At 41.6% G+C, this 15,990-nt stretch overlaps 2 protein-coding genes across 7 annotated transcripts; both read left to right on the top strand.

Annotated features, from left to right (window-relative positions):
* The first annotated feature begins 1,860 nt into the window (after positions 1-1,860).
* Positions 1,861-3,970, top strand: yeats4 (YEATS domain containing 4). Its single transcript, XM_062383135.1, has 7 exons — positions 1,861-2,090; positions 2,200-2,319; positions 2,537-2,603; positions 2,727-2,821; positions 3,087-3,176; positions 3,348-3,435; positions 3,593-3,970. Exons 1-7 carry the CDS (start codon positions 2,040-2,042, stop codon positions 3,760-3,762), a joined length of 681 nt encoding a protein of 226 aa, XP_062239119.1. The 5' UTR covers positions 1,861-2,039; the 3' UTR covers positions 3,763-3,970.
* Positions 3,971-5,048: 1,078 nt separating this feature from the next.
* Positions 5,049-14,347, top strand: napepld (N-acyl phosphatidylethanolamine phospholipase D). 6 transcript variants are annotated; one of them, XM_062382623.1, is made up of 10 exons: positions 5,049-5,264; positions 8,733-8,823; positions 9,455-9,568; positions 9,760-9,900; positions 10,616-10,840; positions 11,112-11,215; positions 11,291-11,456; positions 11,602-11,750; positions 12,182-12,296; positions 12,831-14,347. In XM_062382623.1, exons 1-10 carry the CDS (start codon positions 5,134-5,136, stop codon positions 12,960-12,962), a joined length of 1,368 nt encoding a protein of 455 aa, XP_062238607.1. In that variant the 5' UTR covers positions 5,049-5,133; the 3' UTR covers positions 12,963-14,347. The 6 variants fall into 6 exon arrangements, with proteins under 6 accessions (XP_062238607.1, XP_062238605.1, XP_062238610.1 ...); XM_062382621.1 differs by having other exon boundaries at positions 5,050-5,264; positions 8,730-8,823; XM_062382626.1 differs by having other exon boundaries at positions 5,130-5,264; positions 8,686-8,823.
* The last annotated feature ends 1,643 nt before the right edge of the window (positions 14,348-15,990 follow it).

Raw genomic sequence — 15,990 nt, 5'->3', positions numbered from 1 at the left:
GTTTCCATAGTGTATAAAAGAAACTGGACATGAAACTCCATGTTATCACTGTAATGGCCACAGGACTCGCTCTGAATCATAGGCTGAACTCTGAAGGAGAGAAAGGTTGCTGTTTGTACCACCAAACCCTCATGATTCTCCTGAAATGTGTTTGTGTAATAACTGCAAATTTCAAAGAGGCTTTAAATATTTTTGATAGAAAAATTATGTGGAAAAATTGAGATGTGAGGGGAAATATCTTGATGCTATTTGTCTTGAACAAGTCCTACAATGTTAAGTTAAAAGCTTATTTACAGCTGGTTTTGATTGTTTTGGCTGATTGGAGCTTTTACTGTCTCATGTTTGTTAATTTCCCTCTTCCTTAGCACTTATAGGTGCATGATGCCTTACTTATTTAATCAACTTCCAACAAGGCTCCATCTAATCAGCCTGATTTCAAATATGCATGGCTTTGAGTACTTAAGTACTTTAGGTTGTAGTGACTTCTCTCCACAGCCCTGAAGGTAAGTGTTTTCAGCTTGACACGAACTGCAGTAGAAGAAATGGCATCAAGCCAGAGCAACAATACTTCCTCACACAAGATGTTGGAAACTATCTTGTGTGTTTAGTTTCTTTCAGTATTTCACTTGAATAGTCAAAGTAAAGTAAGTATTTGCAATAGACAAGTAATTAACAAGCCTGCAGCTACTCTTACTCTGTAAATAGAAAAAAGTATTTTTTTAAATTCAGTCATGTGTGTCTGAAATTAAACTTAATTGTTTATTTTATGTAATATGGGAAAAAACTTAACTTGATTTCTCATTCGCGATTCAGTTTCCTAACTGTAAATGTGACATTGAATCAGTGTAGTTAACAGGCACACATTTCCCCATTGAAAAAAAAAAAATGAATTTTCAGGGCCACATGATTTCAAACAACCATGTAATTAATGCCCTCAGTGTTTCAGTATGTAAGTGAATATATCTTGGTTTTATATATCAGTAGAGTCGGCTTAAGATAATTTCAGTGGCGCCGTGTGACCCTGTGCAGCTGCCAGTAATGTTCTAAGTTAACACCCTGGTTTCTGCTCAGGGACAGACTCCGCTGAAATAATGGTTGTTGCCCTAAAAAATAAAAGTTTTAAAGCGATTTGTTTTTGGTTGATTTTCTTTCTGCAGTTATTTAATTTGTCTAGATTGTGGACAGTAAAGATTGAGCTATGTTAAGCAGGTCAATATTGACGATTCTTATATAATTTATTTGACTATGAAACAAGAATTTCTGACATCTCGTTTTCTAGAAACCGTTTAATTTAGATTTAATATTAAGAGAAACTTAGGTTTTAATGTTTATCTTGTGACAAGGTTTTACTAATTATCATAATCTACTTCGACTAAATATACTCAATCAATACCTCGCTGCTTTGAAACTACAGTTACATGGCGACTGAATGAAACAATCATAAAAAAAATAATTGATGTGATATCAAATTGGCTGCGTCAAAATCATCTAAATTAAAACTTCATATTACACATTTGAATTCGTGAAGCTTGTTTGCACAGAACCTGTTTCCATTAGGATAATTTTGATATTTGAATAAACCAGCAAATAATATATACTTGGCACATAATTCGGAAAACATGGGTGTAGTTTGCCGGAACCTAAGCGTCTGTGCTACACTCCTATCGGACACATAAACGCGTTACTCTTGTGACTTCCGGCGCTTGTTTTTGTCAAATTGAAGAGAACTTGTTCCCATAACAAGAATATTTAAACCCATTTTTAGACTAAACCAGAAAATGTTCCAAATTATTTTGTTTAATAAAAAACATACACATTTATAATTGTTCGGTGTCATACTCCGGAACCTTAGAGAGCCATATCCCTATCGGAACACTTACTGGTTACTCCTCTGACTTCCGGCGCTTGTTGGACTGTCTTCGAATGGAGCTTTTGGATTGTGGTGTTTAAATGGCAGAACTATTGAAAGCGGAGTCGCGCTGTTGGTCCAGAAGAACTCTCTAGAGTGATCTCCAGGATTCAGTTCTCTCCTCTGTACTATGTTCAAAAAGATGAGTGAATTTGGTCCAGATTCCGGGGGGAGAGTGAAGGTAACGGGGAACTGGAGCCTTGGAGGAAACGTGAATTCACCGTGTGGCCACTTTAAAACACTTGAATTGACGCACAGTGCGTGACTGTTGAACTGCTTGTGTTCCGCAGGGAGTGACGATCGTGAAACCCATCGTGTTCGGGAACGTAGCCCGCTACTTCGGGAAGAAGCGGGAGGAGGACGGACACACGCACCAGTGGTCTGTGTACGTGAAGCCCTACAGGAACGAGGTGAGACTTGAACCAGCATCAACAAACTGAAATCTGGGTTCGATTATACATCCTCTGCACATATTTATAACTCTATCTCAAGACAATGAAGCCGAACCTCTTGATGAGGGTTCAGAGGATGGTTCAGCAGGGAATTGTATATTATCGAAGAGATCTTTCCTTTGGATGGTGTTGAGGTCTTCATGTTTCTGTAGTGACATCACATTGTTTATTCCAGGATATGTCGGCGTACGTGAAGAAGATCCAGTTCAAGCTGCATGAGAGCTATACAAACCCATTGAGAGGTGAGTCTGAGCAGGGACCATGAATGGAGATATTCGTAGATTGGCAGATATGTTGTGGCTTTCACCTGTGACCCGCTTTGAATAGCTCTCTGTATAATTTTCGGTTTTTCTTCTTCCTTCCAGTGGTGACGAAGCCTCCGTATGAGATCACAGAGACGGGCTGGGGAGAGTTTGAGATCATCATCAAGATCTTCTTCATCGACCCCAATGAGAGAGCTGTAAGAACCAACTCATATAACACCACAAATAAAGGCTGCGTCCTGATCTTCATACTTTTTTAATGTCTGGCAGCTAAAAAAAAGGGAAGGACTCTACCTAATATTATGTCGAGCCACGATTAGCTGGTTTGTTCCTTGAATTATACGTTAACACACTAAAAACACAGCTTATGGCAAGAATCGGTATTTAGTAAATATAATGTCATTGGATTTTTCTTCCCTGAATGTATTCTTTTTGATGTTTATTTGTTTGTGTGTTTGTTAGGTGACTCTTTACCATCTATTGAAGCTGTTCCAGTCAGACTCCAGTGCCATGCCCAAGAAGACTGTTGTCTCTGAGTTTTATGATGAAATGGTAGGACTGCTTTCACGCTGCAGCTTATCTATGACAACAGTCACTGTCATGTACTGATTGTGATGTTGTTTACACTGAAAATATACAATTATTTACTCTCCCCTTAAAGCAAATGACTGATTAATAATAAATCTTTGAAAGATTTATACCTGATGTTTTATTCCCCCACAGATCTTCCAGGATCCTACAGCCATGATGCAGCAGCTCCTGACCACATCAAGACAACTGACGCTGGGAGCATACAAGCACGAGACAGAGTGTATGTACACACACACACACACACTGAACATAGAAACACAATTTTCCACATTTACTCCAGCTTTGATCCAAATGAAATCTAGTATGTGCCTCTTTACTGAAGGACAACATGGACACGACCATCTTGCTTATCTGTGTTTGCCCGCTTGTGTCTGCAGTCAGTGAGCTGGAGCAGAAGACCAAGGAGAAGATGGAGACGGCGAAGAAACGCACCAGTCAGGAGATCAACGAGCTGAAGGACAAACTAAAAGCCAGCAGAGAAAACATCAACCAGCTGAAGGCGGAGATCAGGAAGCTGGAGGAGGACGGAGACCACAAGGAGCACTGACATAAATGGAAAAACGTGAAGAGGGCTCGTGGTTTCTTCTGTCATTTTAAAGAAATTATGCATTGTTTTGACATTTTCTGATTTGTTTATGATTATTTACCAAAAATCTTCTGTTTTGAAACAAGGCTTTGGTATTCAATGTGAATAGTGGTGTGTTTTTTTACTGAATCTGTCCTTTTCTATGTAAAGTAAATATGTTTACAGTATGGCCTGTGTACGTTTCTTCTGTTGCTCTATGCTGGCTGAGGCTCATTCACACCAATGTACTGTCATGGTACATCTTTGTTCACATTGTAATATCAGTTAAATCAGGTGTTTTCATGCTGTTCTATACCAGCTTAACAGGTTAAAGACATCATTGGTCAAATGGTTCAATCTGTTCTGCTTCTCAGCCCGTATCCTGTCTAGGGTTACTTGGTAGGATCCACCCAAGTATCCTTACAGTCCACACCACCCTGTACTGTGTAACCAGATCAGTAGGAAAGGAGGTTTTTGGGGATTCATAACACATCAGCTGCTGCAGTTACTATTTCTATTCTTAAATACTGGAGTGTGTAGGTGAAGTTATTTAAGTTAATACAATAATGCATGTTAGTAAAGAGAGTTTAGGACTATGAACCAATATGTTGAAATGTCCAGAGTTGGCTTTAACCAGTGGAGTTAAGGGTTGTGAATTGATGGAAAATGTACAACCATACATTTCTTTTGAGGCATTCACGGTTATAGATAACATCAGATCAAATATTAACGATCCATCACTAAGGAAGCTCACTTTTTATAGCAGCAGATAATCAGGATGAAATAGACTAGAATTAAACAGATTTTTTTTTCCATCTGATTACAGTCCAGAGAATACGACATACTAAACACCTTTCACTGCAGATGAAAGCAATGAGTGCATTCTGTATTTTTGCATTGGTATAAGGACATGTTCAAACTGAGCAAGAACACTTATTATACACGTCTGGTGAAAACTAAATACAAAGATTGAGATTGATCATAACAAGCCAGAGAAGAAGAAAACTGCACACTGTCCTGTACTTGTTTAAAAAACTTTTCTAAGTGTACAATGGTTCACATCTAATAGTTGTTTTTTTGTTGCCAGTACAGGACAGTGTCTGATTCCTCATCTCTCACATTTCACTAAAGTTAAAGTTTCCCCCCGGAGTGTAAACTCTTGCACCGCGAGGGGGCGCTGCAGGAAACAGAGGCAGAGAGGGGTAAACTATGGGGGTAAACCATATCTATGGGGTAAACAATCTCGAGCGACGAAACGGAATCCGTCGCTGTCCCACACTGATGACGTCGGGGCCTGTGGCTTTACTTTCTGGGAAGTTTCGCAGTGAACATGTTTGAATCCGACGCTGCGGGATGGAAACGCTGCTGTGCGGCTCGCTGCGTGTGCTACAGTCGAGTAGGTTTCGTAAACACTGCGAGAGACTGAGCAGAGTCCGTCTGCTTCCGTCCTGCTGCCTGCAGGTGTTGTTCATCAGCAGCAACAGGTACAGCTGCACGACATGTTTCTCTCAGCTCCTTGGCTCACTTTAGCTGGTTTCCGGTGCTACAGTTTAACTGGGGATCATGGCAACTGGTGGTTTGTTGTTGTGTTTATTACAGATGTTCGTCTGGCGGTTGCAGATTCGTCATTTTCCCAAAGCGCGGTGATACACTGAAGGTCTTGTTGAAATAAACATCCAACAAAACCCCATCACGAGTTATTATAATATGTCCGTGTTAACATCACGTGAACGTGTAAAGATCCATGTATTTTCCTGTTGCTGCTACTTAAAGTCAGAAGACGTAGTTTTAAAAGATGTGCTCGACAATGAGCTTCAGTCATCTGAGAATCAAAACAACACAAACGCTCATCAGAAAACAATATCGTTAGTTTTTCGTACTGTCTTTAATACGAGTGTTGTTTATTTGTGTGTAATTAACAGACGGTCCGTTGTCAACATTACAAATGAGTGTTGAGGCAAATCTGGAAAACGAACTAAACGTCTTCATTGTCGAACAACGTGTTGTGTGTTTATTCTCTTCTGTCAGATCTGTGACAGTCCAAGGAGTAAGTCAACTCCCCTGTGAGAATATGACAACTCTGGCTGAGTAGATTCACTGGTTGTGTATTTCATGTTCTAATGGGTCGTGGTGGTGTTGCAAGGTTCTCCATTTAGGAGAAGGCTATTATGATGACAGAGAAGACTCATCTGCTGTGTCCTCATACGAGCCTTCTTCATTTAGATGAAGGTTTCTTTCATAGTCTTCTTCATTTAGGAGAGCTGGATTCCAACACACACCCACAACTCCAGCTTGATCCTGTAGAACAAAGTCTAGTTCATCGGTTTCAGAGATCAAGACTCTCCCCCTCTCCTCCTCATCTTCCCTCATCCTGCTCTTCATGCAGGATCTTTATGACCAGAAAGCAACCACATGAGATAACCCATAAGATAAAAATGAAAGATTAGCATTTTCAAATCAGATACAAATATACACAGTTGAAAATAAATGATTAATCTTTAATGATTTTGGCAAACCACAGCCTCGCTCCCTTCATGGTAGCGCTGCACATTTTATACAGTATTACTTTCTTATTTTATTGATGTTATTTTAATATAAATCTTACTGAAATGACTTCAGCTTCTACTTTTTGTGTCGTCTTTTTTAGCATTTAGAACATTTGAACAAATCCTCGAAGATATTTACAACATGAGGTTTTCGGTCATAAATCACAAGATACTAATTATTTCTTTATATATTCTTTAATTTGAACAAACAACCGTTTACATGCATAAAACGCTCTTCTTCCCTGCGTCGTGACGATTTATTTGTTCTATTTATAAAGGGAGTTTATGTGTGTGTGGGGTGGGGTGGGGTTTGGGGGGGTGGTCACGTGACGAGAGGGATTTAGTGCCGTGACGTCAGCGAGCTGGTCCTCCTGCAGCAGGAGTCCTCCCTCTCAGCCTCCTTCTCGGTACAGAACGCGTCCTCCTGCCGCTGTCAGTGAACAGTTCAACCCATCGCTCGACTCCCGCTGAGCATCTGCGTGACGGGGATGTGACCCGCGATCAAACCTCCGCGTGTGTCGCCCAGCTCGTGCTCAGACTGCGCGTCGGTGCGGGGTCGTGAACACAAGCGCTGCTGATCTGTTGCGTTCGAGTGTCCAGGTGAGTGGATGTGACGTGGGTTCCCACCTCCTGCGTGTTACTGCCGTTTCCCTCAGTGACACACTCCACCTGTTTGTGAGGCTGCAGGAGTCAGTGGGTCCCTGTTGTGATGCGGTGAGGAGTTCAGGGAACAGCACGAGTCTGGAGATTATCTGTAGTCATGGTTCGAGTCTGTGTGGATGTCACGGGGAAGTTCAGGGGCAGGTCGTGCGGTTGAAACTCTGTATTTCTTGCTAGTGTCACTGGGACTACATCGGGTGTGTGTGTGTGTGATACCATCATGTTGACTACATCATGTACAGACTTGTGTGTGTGTGTGATACCATCATGTTAAAAGCAATGTTATTGTTGAGCTAAAAAATGTCATATCAGTCGAATGAAAACCATCAAGAAAATGTCCTATTTTGATTTATTTAAAGTTTAAAGACTTAAGTTTGCTCCTGATGAAAAACACCAGACAAAGATCAAATTTGAGGAAAAACCGGAGGTGGAACATTAAAGCTAGTAACCTCCTCACAATCCTTACACAGAGAAACAGCTATATATTTTCCAACTTTTATAAATTGCTATCCATGAAAGTTATTATTGTTTTATCACCCAGCAATTAAGTTTAGTGGTTGATTTCAACACCTGAGTGTAGACTGTTTTAAAACTCTTTATGATATTTCTATTGAGGCGAATGGTATTGTTAGGGCCGTGCACATATGATTACCTGTGACTGATCGTCCTTCACTCGGCTCCTAATTTAAACATTTAGAATTTAGCTCCATAGATGAGCATGGTGTTGGGTGTTGTCGGAGCACATCAGGCTCGCTGACTGGCCACACATGCAGCTCTTTGTCTGGGACTTGGTCCACAGAGCTCCATTGTTGTGTAGGATTCAGCTCAAGTCCATTCATGAGGCTGAGAGCATCATCAGCTGGGACGTGTGGAGTTCCCCCACAGACGGCTTACGCTGCATTACTGTGTTGATGCCCTGGTGTTTACAGCAGGCTGCCAGGTATTTCAGATCCGGAGGCACCATCGCAACCTTCTCTTGCTGAAGTGAGTCTTCTGGTTTGATCTCAGTGTGTGGTTCACGAGGGGTGTGTGCTGCCCTGTGATCGCTGTGGATCTATGCAGGATAAGGAAAGGGCGGCGATCAGATGTGTTGCCTCAGGAAAGTGTGCGAGTGCCAACTCTGGTTTGGGAGTCTGGCACAAGCGGATCCCTCTTCTCCGACTCCCTGCCACTGAAAGGTCAGATTCACTCCCACTTTCTCAAACTTGTAAACAAGCGATCCTTCCCGTTAGTCACACATTCAGCTCCGGGCTCAGTTTAATGTTTCACCAGTGTTTCTGAGGTGGCTGCTGTCCAAGAGGATTGTTGTCCCATCTTTACCGTCCTGGTGCAACAGCTGAAGCGGCTCTGTGTGGCACAGGGAAGTTACAGATTGATCAAACTCACACTGTCCTTATCAATTTGGTTTCATTATACATGTTGACTTTGTGGACGGCTTCATTCCTTTTTTCTGGCTGCTTCCTGATCATTGTTACGCAAGAGGCAAAACAGTTGTTTGTGTAAGTAACCCTGATCAGAAGTCAGGGTTACTTACCACAGCTTCACGAGAGGAAAGGAACTGCTTATGTTCTGTGTGAAGTTCAGTTTAACCTCTGATTGGACTCTGATTTGAATACAGTGACGTTTAACCCTGCTGTGTGTCTGATAACTTTCCTTCTATCTCATATGCAAACTATTATTATGGTTCAACTGTCGGCAGTTCAACGTTCATCGGTGTGACTGTGTAACACCGTGCGTCCTCAGCAGGCGTGTTGGTGCTAGCCGTGCTGGTTTGCCCATGGAGAAGCCGTCACCTTCATCCAAAGCAGCGCTGGAGGAGAGAGCCGACCCAGTGGAGGTAAGAAATCCTACTCATCAGCCCAAAGTGAGACGGAACCAAGCTGTGTCCCCTGGCAATACACAGTGCATTGGTTCATGGCCTCAGACAACCCCATTCACACAGACAGGATTTGAAATGAGATTAGAAACTAGGGTTTACCCATACACTTAAATGCAGAGACATCATTGATACAACATTCACACAGTATGTGTTGATTTTAGTGATACATTATACTGTAGAGGGATTACATCAATTGTATATGGATTATATGGAGGTCAGGCATCCACCACATCACCTTCACTCCTCCACCCAACCCCATTCACACACACACACACACACAGCAAAACACTATTAACAGGAACTGAAAAATACACAGCCATAAATCTCACACATTTGCAATTGAGATACTCAATATTTAGACATGTTTTCGCTCACTTCCTGTGTGGTTGTGTTATGGCTTTTGCATTCAATGCGTTCTGTTGATGTGTTTGTATGAGACGTCTCAGCCCCCAGACTTTAGAGCTCAACATGATGACGTCATATTCATGATGGCTGCTAGTGTGGTTAATGGTTCCACTTTCCAAGTTGTGATTTCACTCCCTCATCTCTCGTGTGTGTGTGTGCGCGTGTGTGCGCGCCTCTACTCCAGGAGAGGGAATTGCTAAGAGGTGCTGAGGGTGAAGATGTGGGTCCTCCGACCCAGAGGAAGAGCAGCTCCTCCCGATCCTCCCGCAAGAGCTTCCGCCTCGACTATCGGCTGGAGGTAAAACCACAAACCATCATCATCCTGTTTCCTAAAATCTTCTTCTCTACCTGAAACACACGCACAGCTGTTCTTCCTCCTTCAGCTCAATTCACCTCAAACCTCTCCCCTGTTCTATTATAAATTGAATATCATCATTTTATCTCTAATCGGACAAAGTGACCAAAGGCCTTTGTTTACTTTGATTGCAGGAGGAAGTGACAAAGTCGTGTCAAGACAAACATGGCCGCTGGACGAACCCCTGGTCCACATGGCGCTTCCCTTCCTGGCCGTTGCTGCTCAGGTTCATGTTGTGGGATAAAGATCACAGCAGAGTACCAACTAATAAAGAGGTGGGTCCATATTATACAGTTTACCCATAACTACAGTTTTTTTGGCTTTGTTTCATAATTGAAGGTTTCATGGTCCTCAGTCTAAAAATAGGAAGTATTAATGTTAATATAACTCCACAGTGTGTATACCTCTGCCAAGGCCCAACAGTCTACTCAAAGTCACAAGATGGGGCCTATTATTTGTATTTGCACCAAACTCTTCAATGTCAAAGTTGTGCATCTCATTTGTTAAAGCTTGACAGAGAGTGAACTTGTATTACTCTAGCAGTGATTAGTATCAGAAGCTGAATGTTCTCTCTTCTGTGGAGAAACGTTGTCAACGCACAGCGGAAACCTGGCTGAGCTCAGTCGGGGTTTAACAGGCTTCACAGGCTGCTTTCACACCGCAACAGAAGCCGGTTTAACCCTCAACTGCACAGAGAACAGCGTTTTTGTTATTGTGAGGAAACTAGAAAAAGAGGGTGGAGCCTTGTGAACTACATGTAAACACTTCAGAGAGCCAGTTCTCGTGTCCTTCAGATGCTGAAGACCTCAAGCAATTGGTTTCAAGAGTCAAATACACTGAAAACAGTCACTAAGATCAGGTGGACTTTTTAAAATTATGTTGGAGGTCAAAAGACTGAAAGTATCTAATCCTCATGATAAGAACAGGCTTGTTTTATTCCAGCCTCCCTGATGTGATCTCTCTTTGTGGTTTCTACCTTCTCTCCTCCAGGCTCTTGACAGCGAGCTCCCAGTGATGGAGCCGTACTTTGTCCAGAACCCGGACCTCTCCGACTCCGGTCCAGGTCTGAGAGTCACCTGGCTGGGTCACGCCACGGTCCTGGTCGAGATGGACGGACTGAACATCCTGACCGACCCCATCTTCAGCCAGAGGGCCTCGCCTATCCAGTTTGTGGGGCCCAAAAGGTACCGAGGGCCTCCATGCACTGTGGAACAGGTTCGCAACTTTTTCTAAGAAACACTAAGACACTAACACTAAGAAAAAACACAGGCTTCAAGAAATGCGTTTCCAGGAGCTTTTTCTGACAACTCAGCACAGCAATTGGCCAAATAATGTAACAGACAAGTTAAATCATACATAGATTCATGAAAGGGGCTAAACTACAATAAAAACATCCAGGACATTTAAGATTATTTGGAAGACATCTCATTTGAATCAGTGTGTCAGGGCCCAGTGTTTATTTGACCCTGTTCCCTGTTGTCCTCAGCTGCCCAGGATCGATGCTGTGGTCATCAGCCACTCTCATTATGACCACCTGGATGTTGGATCTGTGGCCAGCCTCAACACACGCTTCGGGGGGGAGCTACGCTGGTACGAGCGATCCATCAGTGTGACGGTTTCTCACTCTCTTCAGTTCATTTCTTATTTCTTACTCCCGTGTTGCAGGTTCGTGCCCATGGGTCTCATGGACTGGCTGATGAAGATGGGCTGTGAGAACGTGATCGAGCTGGACTGGTGGGACGAGAACTGCGTCCCGGGTCACGACGACGTGACCTTCGTCTGCACGCCGTCTCAGCACTGGAGCAAACGCTCGGCTCTGGATGATAACAAGGTCATTACTGATTAGGCTGTAACTGTACATAATGGTGTTTAGTTAGCTGAGCAGAATCAGTGACAACTAAACCCAGGTATTTCTTCCATGAGTCGGTTTAAATAAAGTACCTAACAGAACAACGTGTATTTCCTGTTCCTCTCAGACGTTATGGGGCAGCTGGTCTATTTTGGGTCCGGAACATCGATTCTTCTTTGCTGGGGACACTGGCTACTGCCCCTCCTTCCAGGAGATTGGACGACGCTTCGGACCATTCGACCTTGCTGCCATCCCCATCGGAGCGTACATGCCCAGGTAGCGCAGATATTTTTAAAACAATGTCCATTTTATTAGGTACACCTGTAGAATCTAATGCAATAGGCCGTATTCACATGGAGCCCATTCTCCTGTGATGTCAAGCTCAGGGCGGGAAACTCAGATGCTGTGGTCCAGGTTTATTAGTTAAAAACACAGGGAATTAAACAATCTGGAGAGATTAGTTGCTGATCCGTAAGGAAACTGTGAAATAAAACAATTAATAAGATTGTTTGTTGATATACATATTTTTTAACCTGGATCACAGCATATGAGCTTCCCACTCTGAGTGGGATGTCAGAGGAAAATGGCCACTGTGTGAATCTGGTGTACTGCACTAACACCACCTTTAACTCAAACCTGAACATTATAGAGGGCGCCTAATAAATTGGACATTGACTGTAAAACACAAGTTATTCATTGATTTCCAGGGACGTGATGAAGGGGCAGCACATAGATCCAGAGGAGGCTGTTCAGATTCACCAGGACCTGCAGGCAAAACACTCTGTGGCCATTCACTGGGGAACTTTTGTACTCACCTATGAGGTAACGTTACACTCACGTTTTCATGCTGATTTGGTCACATGACATGTTATTTACATTTCGTGGGACTCTGACTGGTCATGTCTTCCTAATCAAGGTCACAGAGACATGGTTCTTATATGGCTTAAAGCTTGTTGTTTAACTGTTTTGGTTCATTTATATTGTCGTCCAGAAAGTTTGGTGTTTGACTTGTTGCTGAGATCATTACTTATCTGAAGTGACCTCACCAACTCTTTTCAATGTTGTTGAACAGCAGTTCATGGTCAACCACATGTAAATTACTGATGTACTACTCTGTTCCCAACTCCTAGACCACTGGATAGTGTTTTCAGAGGAATCGTAATTCTAAAAGTGTATGTTGACTCTATAATGAACCTCTTAGAAGCAGCACTCATTCAGAGTCTCTGCAGCATCCATTATTAAGGGAGAAATGACCAATCAACCTCCCACAACAAAGTTAAAATTTCAATATAATCATGATTGGACACCACTGTAAACCCACTAACACTGTTTAATACTCACGTCTCCTCGGTGCAGTACTACTTGGAGCCGCCGGTTCGTCTCAGAGCGGCACTGGAGGAGAAAGGACTGCATCCGAAATCCTTCTTCACGTTGCATCATGGGGAGTCTCGGCTTATTACGTCCCGGGTCGGAGACGTCTTTGACTGATCCTCCTCCTTGTCCTCCTCCGGTGATCCTGGGCTGCATTACCTTCGATCTGTAATAAGGACCAGAGAGATTTTGTAGATAGACTTTAGTGATTAAAGTATGAAAAGCAAATGTATTCAGCTCGTCTCTATATTGACCCTGTAATGAACATTTATTATTGTTCACCAATTTCATTACATTACAGCGTCACTGGTGAACAGTACTAGCTAAAGGAGCTGATACATACACATGATTTTTCATTGGTTTGCACAAGTTGAGAACATGAATTCAGGTCCCATTCAAAACAGCTGAAGACTAAGTGTCCACATGTGGGATCAGCGTAGACATTACTGTTCAGTTGTTGTTCAGTCAGCATGCAGACCGCAAAGTACCACTTTGAAATACAACAAAGCTGCAGAAACACTGTCAGTGATTATCGACATGGAGGGAGACAATTTAATGTTAAATATAGGAAGTGGTTAAGAACGTTTACCCTGACACTCGTGGTCATTGGAGAACAATGCTACCTAAAGAATCTAATGACAAAATAAAGGAAAAACTCTTCTGGCAAAGATTAGCTCTTGTCTTTCTGTAATTCAAAGAACATCTTCTGCAGCTTTGTTGTATCTCAAAGTGGGAACTTACATTTTGACATTAAATGAGTGTTTGAAATATTTTCTGGTTGATAAACTTTCCAGAACAGAGGAGCAGCAACCGCTGAAAAGAAACTTGAGCATCATTCTTTTTCAGAATTTTTGCACATTAACAAAAAAATCGGAATAAGATAAGTTAAAGTGAACCTTACAGAGTTACTATAGTAACCAATGCTCTTAAATGAAGATGTGAAAGTGTGTGCACAGGAAACAGTGGAGGTTGATTGACAAACCTCATCTCTGAAGCCGAACAGGAACCTGTAGACACGTGTTGCAGTTACATGTTCACACACAGCTGGACACGTGAGCTGTTATATCAAAGACAAAACACAGACAGATATTTAGTGGTTTTTAAAGAGCAGTGTTAGCTGAAGCTTAATGACAATGCTGTGATTCTATTCAGGCCAACACAAAACTACACAGACAAGACAAGTAAAGGAAGAAATCGAATTCCCTACAGCTGAAGTGTCAGTGTGCACAAGTTGAGCTGGGTTCAACTTGCACTGCAGCTACTGTGTTTTGTTCCTGTGACGAAAATTCACTTTGAATGTCCTCAAACCACAGCACAAAGACCCACCTCCTCATGCATCAGTGATGTTTTCGATCCAGACAGAAACAATAGAATAATTGAGTGCTGTTTTGAGGGGATTTAATAGCCTGGATAAAACTGTATTGTCAGTCTTGGCTAAATGTGGTTTACATTGATTCTGTGTCGCTGAATTTACCATTAAATAAACATTGCATACCTGCAAATGTGTGTTTTTGTTCTTGTCATTAGCATTTAAGAGCTAAACAACAGAAAAGTACAGTTAATAAATAATAAATAGATTGTTGTTGGAATTGTTTCAAGTGTTTATGATACTTTAAGTGTCATGGGGGGAAATGAATACGTTACTCTAGAATATTTTGTCTATTCCCATTAGTATATTTAGTCGCAGTATAAATCTGAAACGTGGCCTAGGGGATAGAGCGGGTGCTCTGCAACAAGAAGGTTGCCGGTTCGAATCCCACTCTATCCCATCTGCATGCCTAAGTGTCCTTGGCAAGATACTGAACCCCTAGATGGCCCCTCATAAAATGATGAGTGTTCTAAAAATGTAAGTCGCTTTGGATAGAAGCGTCAGCTAAATGACATGTAATGTGATGTAAAAATGAAACTTCTGATCTGCTGCTTCTCCTAAAACATCCCCCACATGTGGATTTGGAGCCCCCATGTGGTAGTATATGAAACTGCATTTCAACTCAATCTGCAACAATTTTGGGAACTTCATATTAAACCATGAATATGATGCATTGTTAGTTATTGTAGAATTTACCCAACAGGAACATATTAAACTATGAGGATGATGTATTTAATTCTGCATAGTTTTAAACAGGCGTAACTATAGGCAGTATAGACTGTTAAAATACATGCTACTGTGGATAGTGTAATTATCATCCAAGTAAATTAAAGAAAACACACCTGTGGCAGTATGACATACTCAAAGTGCGAACTTGTAGGATTGAAAAGATAAACCTCGACTCTGATTTTTGGAGGATAAAAAAGAAGGAAATTCAATAATATGATACCTCAATCATTCAGCAATACAGTTCACTCATAGATTTAGATAGATTTAAAATAACTACAATTTGAAAAAGGAAAAGTGCCTCTTATTTATGAAAACATGAAAGTCATTTTCTGGCTATACTTTTGACATTAAATCATTGATTTTGTTAACTGTTCCAGCTCAGTCTGGTTTCATTTGTCCTTGTATTGACAACTTGAAATCTGTCCTTTCCAGTTTTGCATGGTGAATTAAGTCTGTAAAAAAATAAGGACTTGTTTGGATTTTTCTGCATATTTGAACAAGATGCAAATATCCTAAAGATATATTTGAAAATTTGCTAACTCATCAATGCACTTTGATACCAGATTGACCAGGTGTGTAATTAACATTTGATCTTAATATTATTGTGTTCTATGTTTATTTTGGACACACCTGTCGTAGTGTTAGTTTACAAGCTCGACTCCAGTGCATTTTTACTTGAAGGCTTAAATAATTGTTTCCAAGAGAAGCATTGATATTTCAGGATTAAAATCTGTTTCTCGTTGTATCACATGACGGTGTTAACAGCACTGTTAGCATGGGAAGTAGCTGATTGCTAACGTTAGCTTGTCTGGTGGCTAATGAGGTGGGCGTAACGTCAGATGAAAACGGCCGCCTTGCTAATGTAAACAAACATTTGGAACCATCGTTTTTTTAGCGCAATTAATTAAATATTCATCTCAACCTCTTCCGGGTGTTGTTGTTGGTCCAGCAGCTCATTGTTGACATTAGTTTAGTCCAGAAAATCCACTCGGTTCTTTCCTAATTTCCAGCTTGCGGCGGTGCAATAATAATAATTAAAAAAATCAA

Source organism: Platichthys flesus, chromosome 23 (assembly GCF_949316205.1).
Source record: "Platichthys flesus chromosome 23, fPlaFle2.1, whole genome shotgun sequence".
NCBI lineage: Eukaryota > Metazoa > Chordata > Actinopteri > Pleuronectiformes > Pleuronectidae > Platichthys > Platichthys flesus.
Note: the sequence above shows the minus strand (reverse complement) of the source record. Positions and strands in the feature narration are given on the sequence as shown.